Raw genomic sequence first — 17,147 nt, forward strand, 5'->3', positions numbered from 1 at the left:
TCTACGGCATTGGCCCTTTACCTAGCTTGCATTCATTGTAATCTCTCCCCCAGCACAAAATCCCATGCGACTGGAAAAGAGTGCGGGTGAAAACAGTATATAAGAAAGGTAAAAGAACGGATCCGCAAAATTACAGACCAACATCTCTAACTTCTGCTCCCTGCAGAATCCTTGAACATATTCTCCGTTTGAATATAATAAACTTTCTTGAAACTAAGACGCTTATGTCTACGAATCAGCATGGTTCTAAAAGAATCGATCGTGTGAAACTCATCTTGCCCTCACCTTGTAGCTTTACACGTCAGGTTCATTATGATGTGTCTATCGTTTCGCTAACGGTCATAGTTACTGGGATATTTATGTGGAAGTAAGACACTGTGAGAAATCCGAAAAAGTTTGCAATGAAAAATAGGGGTCACTATGATTGCGTTTGGTGCATATTACGTAATATGTTGCTGCGTATGAAATTTAGCCAATATACTGAATTCTTCTTTAGACTTGGTTGAAGGTCTGTATCTGTCACCCATCTCGAGAAAATTGATCTGACATAGCGCACTGATTTGCAATCGCACCGCGCCAGCGACAAAGCAAAAGTGAAATATCCACAGCATTCCTCATATTTCATAAACAGTTTGAGATATTGGCAAGTGATAACACGCAAAGAGGAGAGTATTTTACCGTACGATTATTATGCAAAACTCCATTATGTACCCTGTTATTCCACCAACTACAGACTTTTCCGATGAAAGAATTTAATTTTTCAGGCCCGTCGACAGCTGGTGAAACGAGAAATGCTATTGGTTTTGGAACAACATAAGTGAAGTCATTACACGCCTATTTTGTACCGAGGACGGGCTTTTTCACAAGATGCTGAACTTCCTTTTTCTCAGTTCCGTACTTAATAAACTTAATAAACCACCGTTTCATAATTCTCTCGGAATGTTATCTCCACAACGTGTTAGTGAGGTGAGACTGTGTAAACTCCGCTGGGTTTTGGCAAAAGAAGCAAATGTGTAGGCTACTCGAAATTCCCCGCTCGTGACTCTTCTCTGAGAGTTACAAATGGTTAACAAACCAGGCGAAAATAAATCGATGCATTTTCGGCGGATTTCTTTTTAGATGCTAACCAAAGAATAGATGAGAGGTATTTCTGAATGGTCGCCATGCAAGTGTGGACCTGGAGGGTTCCGGCTTAATATTTACCAAAAATGTAAGCTTCAGTTTAGAACGGCACTTCCCCTCCAGCACTCTGTATTCCTCCTACAGTGCTCTGAGCGACCCCCTCCCCCCCCCCCCCCCCCCCCCTGCTGCTCTCCCCACACTTCCCCAACCGACTACGCATCTTGAGGCCACGGCACTTTGTGAACAGTATACAGACAGTCGCTTTCCCTCGCTCTATTTGCGAGTGGAACAGGAGGGGAAATTACAAGTAGTGGTACTGGGTACCCTCCGCCACGCACCTTAAGGTGGCTTGCGGAGTATCTATGTAAATGTAGATGAAGAGTAACGTAGAGCAATGAAGTTAGGAATATGTTCGTCGAAAAATGTTAAATCCGAGTACAGTCCTGTAAGTTTTTTGATTGTTTTGAAGTAAATTACCTGAAATAAGAGGTTGAATGAGAAGACACATTCTTTCACATTCACGTAAAAGCAATCTGAGGTGTCTGAAATGTAGAAGAAAAACATATTCACACCGCACTTACAACTTATCGATTTTAGAGCATTAGAACTCAATGTTCAATGCAAACTATTAATTTGTGGCATTGCAAGTGGCATCCCAACGTCTTGCCAGTGTGCTGGCCAATGAGCAATCGAAAAGACTACATGCGGCCTTGAAGATAGGTTCATGTTGTTCCAAGTACACAGAAGAATGGAAATAAATGTGACACTCATGGCTAATATTAACACTTACTGGTGAACAACGGATGGCATTCAGACATTCTGCTGGTCATCAGAAACGCAAGTGGATCTGAGTAGCTTAAGTCATACAACCGGTATATTTGCGACAGTATGCGCTACACAGTACGTTCCAAAACGCCGCACATAAAAACGAGATATTTCCGGGGCTCATATCTTGGGTTCCATTGGTGATAGAAAGTTGGGGTCAAGTTTTTTGGATAGCCCTTGGACTTGGGACCGTTCGTATACCCAACAGAAGGATGGTCTTAGTGACACTATTTTACGGTACAAGGTCAAAGTATGAATATTACACACTTTCTCCAGCGTAGGCAAAAGGAGCAAATCGTTTGGTTCTTTTAGGATATGGTCTATGGTGCGCCTTAGGAGCTTATGAAGGCAACGAATAGTTGATTCGCGGTTACAGACAAACATGGTTTTTCGGTACCAGATTCCAAGACTACTATAAACAGCAAATAGCTAAAACGTTTACGATATATTCCTAAGATCCCGATCTCGAACAACCATCAAACTTTTCTTGATATCTTTATCCGTTTCTGAGATACAGAGGTTCAAAGTTATCCTACTTTTACAAGTAAAATACGCACATATCATTAGGTATGAGGAGAAAACGTAGTTATAAAGTGTCTCCGTCATCATCAGAAGGATTCTGGACTCCCATGTGTAGTACTGAAGCACATGCAAAATTTTTATGCACTTAAAATAATGCCTGAGGTGTAAAATTATATAGCTTTGGGTGATTTCAGTTTCACATAAGTAAATTATCAAAATTTTACTGACCCATAAAGTTCCTTTCATATGAGTGACATGCCCTGCTGTCGCAGGGAAAAGAAGGGAGACAGCGAAAATATGTTCCTATTGGAGCACTAGAAAAGGCTGATGCGCTCCTTTTTTTAAGACCGACTGAAAAGTGGGGTGTCTCCTGCTCATTCTACCTTCCTCAGCACCTATAACAATTTTCACAAATATTTTGGCATGCGAACGTATTCGCGATTTTTGACGCCGTAGACGAGACTGTGGCAGTGGGAGAGAGACAGAGAAGTAATAAATACAGCAAACTAGTACACAGTGGTTGTGGTGTAGAAGGAGCGGAGGAAACAATAGCAGTGTGAGAGAGAGCGACACAGTGGCAATGGAACACTGTACGACATGAGAATGTCTCGCCTGCTACGCGTTGACTGAAATTGCAAAAGGCGGACAACTCCTGTCTGGGAAAAATTATCACGAGTGACGAAACTTAGTGTTATCAATACCAACCTACCACAAAACTACAAGACACAGTAATTCAGATGAAGTCTGACAACATAACCGACATTCAAGACAATGGAATAAGCGAATTGAACAATATCTCAAAGGAGGACTTTTATGGCAGTCTCACATAGTTTCCTGAACGTTCTGTGCATAGAACTCAAGTGAGAGGGAGAGTATAGACCGCCCCTGCAACATTAAAACCACAGCCATAACTTTTCCCTATTGTTTGTTACTCCAGTCTCGAAATTTTTTGGACTGACGGAGTGTCATATTTAAAAGCACATTGCATAACTTACACGTTCCTCGCCAAAAATTTCAACTCATTAGCAAAATAACACTTCAAGTACACCGTAATTCATACCACTTGCTTTAAGTTCACTTTCGAGAATTAATCGTCGAATTATTGCTGTTTCAGTTTCAGTTTTTCATTCACTATTTCTGACGACAGTTCTCATTTTCCGGAGAGTCAAAATTTCGTTTTGTTTAAGATTATTGTCCTGCGTACTCTCACGACAGATCAATACATTTCAGTGCCTCGCTGCGCATGATAACACGTTCCACGATCACCTCGTCTTCGCTCTATTCCTGTATCAATCACATTTTGTTAGCTGTATACGCATTACTTAGTTGCTCAAAGGAAGGTTCACTGTAGATTCACCCTTTGTCTTTTATCTATAATTTCTAATCTATTTGCGGTAGCTGGAACAACACATTTGCCCTTACATACTACTTACTAGCACGTTTAAGACTTCTGTAACATCAGCCACAAGAAATGTGATATAGGTCAAGTATTCATTTGAGATGATACAGTATCATTGCGTCCTCGGAGTCTTTCGCTGCGGCATGTCTGAATAAAGTCTTCTCAGTTCACAAGCTGTGTCATTTAGAATAAAACGCTCAAGGTATTGATGGTTATCTTCATCATCTTCGTCAGAAGTAGACATCCGCTTACTGCCGCGGCTGGAGCGGTTTTTCGCTTATAGGGACACGGTTGCAGCATCTGGCGTCAATCAGAGAGGCCGGAGTGAAGGGTGCACGGAAAGGAGTTGCGCACCTCGCAGCACGTCCAGTCTGGTGCGGCACCGGGGACCCAGGGTGACGCAGAGGGCCGGCGCCCTTCTGAAGCTGCCGTTCCAGCCTCCCTATAAGCGACAACCATCAGTCTTTGCTTTCTTTCGATATCCAAATTCCGCCTCCGCACCCTGCTAAATATCTATCCCTGGTGTTTGTTCATGTAGTTGTTAATTCTAATCTCGGCCGCTTTCTTTATAATGGAATCCCAATATGTTGGCACATGAGCCAAGACTCTATTCTTCTCAAATTTTATTTAATGTACGTTTTCCAGGCAATGCTCAGCTATTGCTGACTTGTCAAACTCCATTTAACGTGTCGCCTGTGCTCAGTTAAATGCACGGCAATTGTGCGAGTTGTTTGATAGATGCTACCGCATTCGCAAGACGACACTATACACACCAGGCACAAGAAGAGTCATGTCGTCTTTAACAAGGCGCCACAACACTGGCCTCAGACCATGTCTCTGCGCACACGTCCTAACCTGCTACTCGTTGCCCCACAGTATGGCAGGAAAGCAGTCGTCTTGGCGTCTTCTGACAATTCACAAGAAGTCCTTCGTCGTTTTTAATGTCTCCCTTATCATCTGAATATGCGTCTCAAATGCCGCAGTTCAAACTGTCGCTGGTCGTCGTCAGAAATAATCTTGGCTCCGTATACTACCAAGTTTATGGCCGTTTTCTTGTGCACGGGATTGTGAAAACTATTGGCGTTCAAGTATCGATCAGTGTGCGTTGGTATCCCTCTGCCTTCATCCCAACTACGAGGTGCATTCAAGTTCTAAGGCCTCCGATTTTTTTTCTAATTAACTACTCACCCGAAATCGATGAAACTGGCGTTACTTCTCGACGTAATCGCCCTGCAGACGTACACATTTTTCACAACGCTTACGCCATGATTCCATGGCAGCGGCAAAGGCTTCTTTAGGAGTCTGTTTTGACCACTGGAAAATCGCTGAGGCAATAGCAGCACGGCTGGTGAATGTGCGGCCACGAAGAGTGTCTTTCATTGTTGGAAAAAGCCAAAAGTCACTAGCAGCCAGGTCAGGTGAGTAGGGAGCATGAGGAATCGCTTCAAAGTTGTTATCACGAAGAAACTGTTGCGTAACGTTAGCTCGATGTGCGGGTGCGTTGTTTTGGTGAAACAGCACACGCGCAGCCCTTCCCAGACATTTTTGTTGCAGTGCAGGAAGGAATTTGTTCTTCAAAACATTTTCGTAGGGTGCACCTGTTACCGTAGTGCCCTTTGGAACGCAATGGGTAAGGATTACGCCCTCGCTGTCCCAGAACATGGACACCATCATTTTTTCAGCACTGGCGGTTACCCGAAATTTTTTTGGTGGCGGTGAATCTGTGTGCTTCCATTGAGCTGACTGGCGCTTTGTTTCTGGATTGAAAAATGGCATCCACATCCCATCCATTGTCACAACCGACGAAAAGAAAGTCCCATTCATGTTGTCGTTGCGTGTCAACATTGCTTGGCAACATGCCACACGGGCAGCCATGTGGTCGTCCGTCAGCATTCGTGGCACCCACCTGGATGACACTTTTCGCATTTTCAGATCGTCATGCAGGATTGTGTGCACAGAACCCACAGAAATCTCTGGAGGCGATCTGTTCAACAGTCATTCGGCGATCCCCCAAAACAATTCTCTCCACTTTCTCGATCATGTCGTCAGACCGGCTTGTGCGAGCCCGAGGTTATTTCGGTGTGTTGTCACACGATGTTCTGCCTTCATTAAACTGTCGCACCCACGAACGCACTTTCGACACATCCATAACTCCATCACCACATGTCTCCTTCAACTGTCGATGAATTTCAATTGGTTTCACACCACGCAAATTCAGAAAACGAATGATTGCACGCTGTTCAAGTAAGGAAAACGTCGCCATTTTAAGTATTTAAAACAGTTCTCATTCTCGTCGCTGGCGGTAAAAGTCCATCTGCCGTACAGTGCTGCCATCTCCAGGACATATTGACAATGAACGCGGCCTCATTTTAAAACAATGTGCATGTTTCTATCTCTTTCCAGTCCAGAGAAAAAAATCGGAGGCCTTAGAACTTGAATGCACCTCTTAAAATATCCTAGAAAGTTAGCTTGCTATCCTTCACCATCTCGAAAGAAAATTTAATGTTGGGATTTGATCGACGGACTGCTGCAATGCATTTCCACTGCGAGACCATATAAGGAAGGTCGATCCACATTTTTTTTTCATCACCAGTCTGTCATCCTGTCCCTTCTCCTTGTCAGTGTTTTCCCCGTATTCCTTTCTCCTCCGATTCTGCGCAGAACCCCCTTATTCATTACCTTATTAGTCCACCTAATTTTCAACATTCGTCTGCAGCACCACATCTCAAATGTTTCGATTTTCTTCTGTCACGATTTTCCCACAGTTGGTGTTTCACCATCATACAATACCGTGTTCCAAACATAGATTCTAAGAGAATTATTCCTTAAATTAAGGCCTGTGTTTAATACAGTAGACTTCTCTTGGCCAGGAATGCCCTTTTCCCAGTGCTAGTCTGCTTTTCATGTCCTCTTCGCTCCGTGCATCATTTGTTATTTTAATGGCTTGGTCACAGAATTCCTTAACTTCATCTACTTTGTGACCATCAAAGCTGATAAGTTTCTCGCTGTTCTCATTTCTGGTACTTCTCATTATTTTCATCTTTCTTCGATTTACTCTCAGTCTGTATCTTGTAAGCATTAGACCGTTCATTCCATTCAGTAGATCTTCACTTTCACTCAGGATAGCAATGTTTTCAGTGAATAGTATCACTGACATCCTTACACTTTCAATTTTAATTCTACTCCTGAAACTTTCTTTCAGTATTTCCATCATTGCTTCTTTCATGCACAGATTGAACACTAGGGGTGGAGGACTACAACCCTGTTTTACACCCTTTTTAATGAGAGCATTTCGTTCTTGATCGTCGACTCTTACTATCTTCTCTTGGCTCTTGTACATATTGTACACTGAAGAGCCAAAGAAACTGTTACACCTGCCTAATGTCGTGTAGGGCTCCCGCAAGCACGCAGGAGTGCCGCAGGACGACGTGAGATGGACTCCACTAATATCTGAAGTATTGCTGGAGAGAACTGACGCCATGAATCCTGCTGGGCTGGCTATAAATCCGTAAGAGTACGAGGGAGTGGAGATCTTTTCCGAAGATCAAATTGCAAGGTATCCCAGATATGCTCAATAATGTTTATGTCTGAGGAGCTTGGTGGCCAGCGGAACTGTTCCTGGAGCCACTCTGTAGCAATTCTGGACGTGTAAGGTGTCGCATTGCCCACCTGGAATTGCTCAAGTCCATCGGAATGCACAATGGACACTAGTGGATGCAGGTGATCAGACAGGATGATTACGTACGTGGCACCTCGCAGAGTCGTATCTGGACGTATCAGGGGTCCCATATCTCTCCAACTGCAGGCGCCCCACCAGCATGAACAGTCCTCTGCTGACATGCAGGGTCCATGGATTAGTAATATTGTCTCCGTACTCGTACACGTCCATCCTCTTGATTCAATTTGAAACTAGATTCGTCCGACCATGCAACAAGTTTCCAGTCATCAATAGTTCATTGTCGCTGTTGACGGGGCTACGCCAGGCGTTAATGTGTTGTGCAGTCATGAAGGGTACACGAGTGGGCCTTCGGCTCCGGAAGCCCATATCATGATGTTTCGTTGAATGGTTTGCACGCTGACACTTGTTGATGGCCCAGCACTGAAATCGGCAGCAATCTGCGGAAAGGTTGCACTTATGCCACACTGAATGATTCTCTTCAGTCGCCGTTGCTCTCGTTATGGGAGGATCTTTTTCCGGCCGCAGCAGTGTCGGAGATTTGATGTTTTACCGCATTCCTGATATTCACCGTACACTCGTGAAATGGTCGTACGGGAAAATCCCTATTTCATCGCTTCCCTAATCCGATGTGACCGATGACCTAGCTGCTTGATCCCCTCTCCCAAAATCAACCATCCAGTCAACTATCCTCAGATACTTTCTCTATCTCCTATCTTCAGCTTTCGACGTCGTCATCAATACCTGACAATCGTAGTCGGGTTCGTTTGCTGTCGATTCTGATAAGAGCAACCCTATCACTGAACTCTTCACAGTAACACACTCTCTGCCCTATCTTCCTATTCATAACGAATCCTGTTGTTGTGATCTTCAGTCCTGAGACTAGTTTGATGCAGCTCTCGGTGCTACTCTATCCTGTGCAAGCTTCATCTCCCAGTACCTACTGCAACCTACATCCTTCTGAATCTGCTTGGTGGATTCATCTCTTGGTCTCCCTCTACGATTTTTACCCTCCACGCTGGCCTCCAATACTAAATTCGTGATGCCTCAGAACATGTCCTACCAACCGATCCCTTCTTCAAGTCAAGTTGTGCCACAAACTTCTCTTCTCGCCAATCCTATTCAACACCTCCTCATTAGTTAAGTGATCTACCCATCTAATCTTCAGCATTCTTCTGTAGCACCACATTTTGAAAGCTTCTATTCTCTTATTGTCTAAACTATTTATCGTCCATGCTTCACTTCCATACAGGGCTACACTCCATACAGATACTTTCAGGAACGACTTCCTGACACTTAAATCTATACTCGATTTAACAAATTTCTCTTCTTCAGAAACGCTTTCCTTCCCATTGCCAGTCTACATTTTATATCCTCTCTACTTCGACCATCATCAGTTATTCCGCTCCCCAAATAGCAAAACTCCTTTACTACTTTAAGTGTCTCATTTTCTAATCTAATTCCCTCAGCATCACCCGACTTAATTCGGCTACATTCCATTATCCTCGTTTTGATTTTGTTGATGTTCATCTTATATCCTCCCTTCAAGACACTATCCATTCCGTTCAACTGCTCTTCCAAGTCCTTTGCTGTCTCTGACAGAATTACAATATCATCAGCGAACCTCAAAGTTTTTATTTCTTCTCCATAGATTTTAATACCTACTCGGAATTTTTCTTTTATTTTCTTCACTGCTTGCTCAATATACAGATTGAATAACATCGGGTAGAGGCTACAACCCTGTCTCACTCCCATCCAAACCACTGCTTCGCTTTCATGCCCCTCGACTCTTATAACTGCCATCTGGTTTCTATGCAAATTGTAAATAGCCTTTCGCTGCCTATATTTTACCCCTGCCACCTTCAGAATTTGAAAGAGCGTATTCCAGTCAACATTGTCAAAAGCTTTCTCTAAGACTACAAATGCTAGAAACGTAGGTTTGCCTTTCCTTAATCTAGCTTCTAAGGTAAGCCGTAGGTCAGTATTGCCTCACGTGTTCCAATATTTCTACGGAATCCAAACTGATCTTCCCCAAGGTCGGCTTCTACTAGTTTTTCCATTCGTTTGTAAAGAATTCGCGTTAGTATTTTGCAGCCGTGACTTATTAAACTGATAGCTCCGTAATTTTCACATCTGTCAACACCTGCTTTCTTTGGGATTGGAATTATTATATTCTTCTTGAAGTCTCAGGGTATTTCGCCAGTCTCATACATCTTGCTTACCAGATGGTAGAGTTTTATTAGGACTGACTCTCCCAAGACCGTCAGTAGTTGTAATGGAATGTTGTCTACTCCCGGAGCCATGTTTCGACTCAGATCTTTCAGTGCTCTGTCAAACTCTTCACGCAGTATCATATCTCCCATTTCATCTTCATCTACATCCTCTTCCATTTCCATAATATTGTCCTCAAGTACATCGCCCTTGTATAGACCCTCTATATACTACTTCCATCTTTCTGCTTTCCCTTCTTTGCTTAGAACTGGGTTTCCATCCCATCTGAGCTCTTGATATTCATAAAAGTGGTTGTCTTTTCTCGAAAGGTCTCTTTAATTTTCCTGTAGGCAGTATCTGTCCTACCCCTAATGAGATAAGCCACTACATCCTTACATTTACCCTCTAGCCAGCCCTGCTTAGCCATTTTGCACATCCTGTCGATCTCATTTTTGAGACGTTGGTATTCTTTTTTGCCTGCTTCAATTACTGCACTTTTATATTTTCTCTTTCATCAATTAAATTCAATATTTCTTCTGTTACCCAAGGATTTCTACCAGCCCTCGTCTTTTTACCTACTTGATCCTCTGCTGCCTTCACTACTTCATCTCTCAAAGCTACCCATTCTTCTTCTACTGTATGTCTTTCCCCCATTCCTGCCATTTGCTCCCTTACGCTCTCCCTGAAACTCTGTACAACTTCTGGTTGAGTCAGTTTATCCAGGTCCCATCTCCTTAAATTCTCACCATTTTGCAGTTTCTTCAGTTTTAATCTACAGTTCATAACCAATAGATTGTGATCAGAGTCCACATCTGCCCCTGGAAATGTCTTACAATTTAAAACCTGGTTCCTAAATCTCTGTCTTACCATTATATAATCTATCTGAAACCTTCTAGTGTCTCCAGGGTTCTTCCACGTATACAACCTTCATTCATGATTCTTCATCCAACGAATCCTACTCCCGCTATACCAGTTTCTGCTGCTGTTGATATTACCCTATTTCTAGATTAAGCCTTTTCATTTTTCTTTTAAGATTTTCCAGCTTCCCTATCACGTCCAAGCTTTTGACATTCCACGCTCCGATTCGTAGAACGTTATCCTTTCGTTGGTTATTCAATCAGGGAGCGAAAGGGTATTTACAATATGTACAGAAACCAGATGGCAGTTATAGGAGTCGAGGGGCACGAGAGGGAAGCAGTGACTGGGAAGGGAGTGAGACAGGGTTGTAGCCCATCCCCGATATTATTCAATCTGTATATTAAGCAAGCAGTAAAGGAAACAAAAGAAAAATTCGGAGTAGGAGTTAAAATCCATGGAGAAGAAATAAAAACTCTGAGATTTGCCGATGACATTGTAATTCTGTGGAATTTAGTCGAATTAAATCAGGTGTTGCAGAGGGAATTAGATTAGTAAGTGAGACAATTAAGGCCGGCCGGTGTGGCCGTGCGGTTCTAAGCGCTTCAGTTTGGAACCGCGTGACCGCTACGGTCGTAGGTTCGAATCCTGCCTCGGGCATGGATGTGTGTGATGTCCTTAGGTTAGTTAGGTTTAAGTAGTTCTAAGTTCTAGGGGACTGATGACCTCAGAAGTTAAGTCCGATAGTGCTCAGAGCCATTTGAACCATTTGAGACAATTAAAGCAGTAAATGAGTTTCGCTGTTTGGGGATCAAAATAACTGATGATGGTTGAAGTAGAGAGGATATAAAATGCAGACTGGCAATGGCAAGGAAAGCGTTTCTGAAGAAGACAAATTTGTTAACATCGAGTATAGATTTAAGTGTCAGGAAGTAGTTTCTGAGGGTATTTGTATGGAGTTTAGCCATGTATGGAAGTGAAACGTGGACGATAAATAGTTTACACAAGAAGAGAATAGAAGGTTTCAAATGTGGTCCTACAGAAGATTTCTGAATATTAGATGAGTAAATCATATAACTAATGAGGAGGTATTGAACAGAAATGAAGAGAAGGGAAATTTGTGGCACAACTTGACTGGAAGAAGGAATCGGTTGGTGGGACATGTTCTGAGGCGTCAAGGGATCACCAATTTAGTATTTGAGGGCAGTGTGAAGGGTAAAAATCGTAGAGGGAGCCATACACTAAGGTTGTAGTAGGCACTGAGAGATGAAGAAGCTTGCACAGGATAAAGTAGCTTGGAGAACTGCAACAAACCAGTCTCTGTACTGAAGACCACAACAACAACAACAATTCTGAAGTCCTAAAATGCATCAATAATCGCTCAAAATCGTTTCTTATCTTGACTGGATGAACCTACTGCCTCTTATTTGTTCGACGTTTCCTTGGGCGTCTATAGAGGACCTGCCAAGCTAGCAATCATTGCACTCGTTTACTTAATTGTATGTCAAATGATGGACGATGTTACGAAATTCTGCTACCTTTGAAGCAAAATAACACGTAAGTCATAAAAGCAGACTAGCATAGGCAGTGAGAGAATTCCTGGCCAAGAGAATTCTACTAGTTTCAAACATCGGGCTTATTGTGAGAAAGAAATTTATGAGAACGCACGTTTGGAGCTCAGCATTGCAAGGTAGTGACCGATGGGCTGTAGGAAATCGAGAAAAGAAAAAAAAGGAAAGAAACGAAGCATAGCGTTTGAGATGTAGCGCTATAGAAGAAATCTGAAAATTAATAGTACTGATAAAGAATGAGGAGGTTCTCCTCATAATCGGCTCCCCAAACCCAAGGTCCTCGGCGGTACTTTTGGGGCAGTCACCACAAATTGTATAAAGCGTGGGTAGTGACCAGGATGTAGCTATGTCTGTTGGCCGAAAAATAATCAATGACAAGAATTGCGCCAGCTAGAATGAAGAGATAACTTATCTTTATTTCTAACGAAACGTACACCAGCAATACAAGTCCAAGTAATATCCAAGAGTAATCCTTGTACTTAGCCTAGTCGAATACAATAGCAAATATCACACTGCAATGGCTCCGCTATAAACTCCACGAAATGCTAGCAATAGACAATCGACAATAGACTGTCCGTCTCGGGGCCAGCGCTCCTCCTTATATGCAAAAGACAGAGGGCGCTGCGGACCCGAGCTCAGCCATGGCGCGACCTCTTCCGTCGGTGGTAACGCCCTGAGACGCCGACGGCCGCGACAGGAACTGTGGCCAGCCATGTCACGGTCAGGGCGCGCGAGTTGATTGGTTGGTTGGGTCCGTGGATACAACAAGGAGGACACGGAAAGCACAGAAACGAACAGGGTGCAAGTGCTGCTTTGACAGGAAGAGATTGCGACCTGAGGGAACTCGTGGCCGTCTGCAGCAAACAAATCAGAGGCCTGATAAATAATAATTAGCAAACTTTAAGAAAACGTACAAATAAATGCGAAAGACTAACGTGCTCCTTTTGCTACAGCAGCGTCCGCCCGGCAGCCGTGTAAAGGCCTGTTTGAACGAGCAAACTTGTTTGTCAGATTCGTTGTTTCCTATCCACGTGTTTGGCCAAACAAGCGCGCGACGTACAAAATCTGTCAAATGTAACCTCACTTTTGAAGCAGCTGTCCGGTGTCGGGAAGTATTTTGCCACTGGTGAGAACGACTACCAATGCATACAAAGCATTTACTGCATTGACTTCAGCACTGTGAAAAAAAAAAAAAAAAGCAAGACACTAGTCCAGGGAATGGTAATCATACTAATCTAATGAAAGTTCATCGAAGTACCATAACGTGGCAACATGTACAGTGTCCGTGGAAGAACTGGAGAGCTTCGTTCCTTTTTTATTTTTTATTTTTTTAATTGCACTCTGCCTGCATGTTGTGTGTGGAACATTTATTCCGTTCTTTCGTCTTATTACATAATATGTGGCTGAAGAAAACGCAACACCTCTGCCAGTTTGATAATCCATATAGGCCGATTCTTTTCATCGCAAATTCCAGAATTGTGGAAACTCATGGTGTAAGTAGGGTGTTTAGGTTTGTGTGTTGGTAACGTCACGTAGCGCTCTGTATGAAAATGACTGACTGTGCTGTGTGCAGTCTGTGGCTAGTTTGCATTGTTGGAATATTTACCATTGTAGTGTTGGGCAGCTGGATGTGAACAGCGCGTAGCGCTGCGCACGCAGTTGGAGGTGAGCCGCCAGCAGTGGTGGATGTGGGGAGAGAGATGGCAGAATTTTAAGAGCGGACGATCTGGACGTGTGTATGCCACAAAGAGTAAATTTGTAATACTGGATATTATGACTTTTGAACATTATTAAGGTAAATACATTGTTTGTTCTCTATCAAAATCTTTCATTTGATGACTATGCCTATCAGTAGTTAGCGCCTTCAGTAATTAGAATCTTTTTATTTAGCTGCCGGTATTAGCGCTCGCTGTTCTAATGGCTCTGAGCACTATGGGACTTAACATCTGTGGTCATCAGTCCCCTAGAACTTAGAACTACTTAAACCTAACCAACCTAAGGACATCACACACATCCATGCCCGAGGCAGGATTCGAACCTGCGCTCGTTGTATTGCAGTAGTTTGAGAACGAAGATTTTTGTGAGGTAAGTGATTCATGAAAGGTATAGGTTATTGTTAGTCAGGGCCATTCTTTTGTAGGGATTATTGAAAGTCAGATTGCGTTGCCCTAAAAAATTATTGGTGTCAGTTTAGTGATGATGAGAATAAGTAAAGAGAGAAATGTCTGAGTACGTTCAGTTTTGCTCAGCTGTTTGAAAATCAAATAACGTAAGGGGTTTGTCAGCACAGTAATTAATTAATTTTTCTAAGTGGACGTTTCAATGGTACAGTGAGAAATACTCTTTCTAGCTAAACATACGCTCCTAAACATCAGCACTAGCAATGAGCATCATCTTGTGAAATTTTACATCAATCAGAGTTTCTCTGTGACATGTCAAACATCGACTGTTTGACAAACACGTCAAACAAAGCCAAATATTTGACAGAGCTAGTGAAGTTTGACAAACTGTTTGCCACTTTACACGCGCCCCCGTGGTGAACGCGGCTCGCCTCCGCTGTGTGGTGCAGGCTCGGTGCGCTGCGGCACGGTGACGACGCAGGCGACGCCGCTGGTGACGAACGGCCAGCGCACGACGCGCGGCCAGTGGCCGTGGCACGCGGCGCTCTACCAGTCCAAGAACATCGACCTCAGCTACAAGTGCGGCGGCTCCCTCATCAGCCGCAGCACCGTCGTCACAGGTAGGCCAAACGTTTGTAGCACAAACTCAGGAAAAAAATATTACATGCACTATAACTGTTACAAACTTTCAAAATACTCTTCACAAGCACTTACACTTTTTTCCACCTTTAAAACCACTTCAAAAATGTCAGTCCCCGCTTCTTTAGGAAAGTCACAGAGCACTAATGTATGCTGAGATACACTCTAACATTCTGCGTGGTGTCTGTCTGTTCCAAGTCGTGTCTCCCTACCACTTTCGCGCAACGACGCTCTGAGCGTGTTTTTTAGGGAATTGACTAGTTTGAACCTGGGACCTGTTGCTGGTAAGGAGACGCCAGACCACACATGACATGTAGAATTCAGAAGAGTTCAGTGAGACTAGCGATGATATAACCAAATACTTAATGATTTCAGCGTCAGCTCCACTGCACTCCCTGTAAAAGAATCTAAATACTAACTAAATTTAGTGGAAGGGGTTCAAGGCTTTCCTATTTTTAGTTAGCTGGTAAAATAACGTCGAAAAAGCAGTTAAGTTTACCATTGAAAATTTTATTCTACTCACAAAACATTGTTTATAAATTGCACTGTTGATAAAAGGAAATATTTTAATACAGGATAATAAAAACCAACTGCATTCAACAAAAATGTGAACAAATATTCCCTGAATGGGTTTCCAAGTTCTACAATGGATCGAAGGATGACCTATGCCGTATCACATCTATAATCTACGTTAAATTAAATTTCATAAAAGAGAAAACTATCAAAAATGGTCTACAGTGACCCTCAATTATCTTTAATTACTTATTTAACTTGTCGTAAATTACAGTGGCTGATGTGGCTTCTCAATAATTATATAACAGAAAAATCATCGCGTTTCAGATTTTAACCCCTCGTAGCAAAATGTGAATACCACGAAGTTCAATTGACGATCGACACTAGTATTACGTAAAAAGGGGTGCAACAGATGACACTTCTGCAGTTCTGAGTGAAGCCTAATGCGCCCTTATGCGGCATCGCGTGCGTTCATTACCTTGTCGGTGGTTAGTCAGCGTCAGGGGGCGGCGAGCGGCGCAGCTCCACGCTCCTCGCTGTCTCGGAAGCAACTCCTCTCTAACCACTCTTTACTACAATTCACCGAAGCTGGTTTAAGAAAAAGGTATCTGGCTGTGTTTTCAACTGACCAATCAGGGTCTCAATGTTAACCTTAAGCTCCGCCTACAAAAATTCTGTCTATCCAATGAGAAACCTTATACTTTTCGTGGTGGGGTAATGTTTTTAACGTTTGCAACGTAACAAGACGCGTGTAGTCTCACGCTAAGACTTGCATCTGGTGTGGACCTTTTAGTGTTATCGTAAGATCTATACTGTTCATCTGGAGGACTCTATCTTTTAACATGGGCTGGGGGTGGTCTTGGCGGTCGGCTGGCGACGTGGGTGTCCGTCCCTTATCATAGGGCCTTCTAGCTTTAACACGGTTCTGCTCTTGGCTTCTGTTCTCGTTTCTCCCCTCTGAACTGCGTGTGTTTCACTGTGGGAAGGTATGACATGCATTTAGACGTTCTTGTGTTAGTCTGTGGTATTCCATCTGCTCACTCGTTGATCGTATTACTTTAGTTAATTTAATTTCAGGATTTATTCGGAGCTATGTGACATACTGCTGGATTTCCTATCATGTCAGGGTTTTCATGGAAGGTGTTGGATTTGCCTGACACATTACAACACTCTTCGTCGGATGGAAAATGTTCGCAGCCCACGAATTTTTATCCTTCTTTGGGATCAGGGAGAAGTCACACGGAGCCATGGCACGTGAATAGGGTTGGTGCAGTAGCACTCGCACTTTTCCCTTCTCCAAGAAATACACTATTCTGGCAGCCGTGTGCACTGAGGCATTGTAGCGAGGCAGAAGAAGGTGACCACTCTTCGACTTTGGGTGCTGTAGTCTCCATGTGGCGATCACTTTCGGCAGGAACTCAGTTATGTACCCATTAGCAATGACTGTGCAACGTGTTTCAGGGATCACAGAGGAGAGATGACCCATCTTCCTGAAGAAAATGGCCACCATCTTCTTTCCATGCTCCCACTTCTCCGAACTTTCACGGATGACTCCTCACCAGGAAAGCCCCATACCGAAGACCGCTTCTTCGTTTTGGTGTCGTAGTGGTACACCCTTTTTCGCCACCTGTGGTGATACGGCGTCTTTGGACCACCCTTTGTCAAACTTTTCAGAATAAAATGACGTTAATCCA

At 43.3% G+C, this 17,147-nt stretch overlaps 1 protein-coding gene across 1 annotated transcript in view; it reads left to right on the forward strand.

Moving 5' to 3' along the window:
• The window catches only part of LOC124711377 (serine proteinase stubble-like), a 368,137-nt gene that overhangs the window by 285,589 nt on the left and 65,401 nt on the right, over positions 1 to 17,147 (forward strand). Inside the window, exon 8 of the mRNA XM_047241429.1 lies at positions 14,751 to 14,921. Coding sequence (XP_047097385.1) covers positions 14,751 to 14,921 — 171 coding nt within the window. The remainder of the gene's footprint in view (positions 1 to 14,750; positions 14,922 to 17,147) is intronic.

This window comes from Schistocerca piceifrons, chromosome 8, assembly GCF_021461385.2.
Source record: "Schistocerca piceifrons isolate TAMUIC-IGC-003096 chromosome 8, iqSchPice1.1, whole genome shotgun sequence".
Taxonomy (NCBI): Eukaryota; Metazoa; Arthropoda; class Insecta; order Orthoptera; family Acrididae; genus Schistocerca; species Schistocerca piceifrons.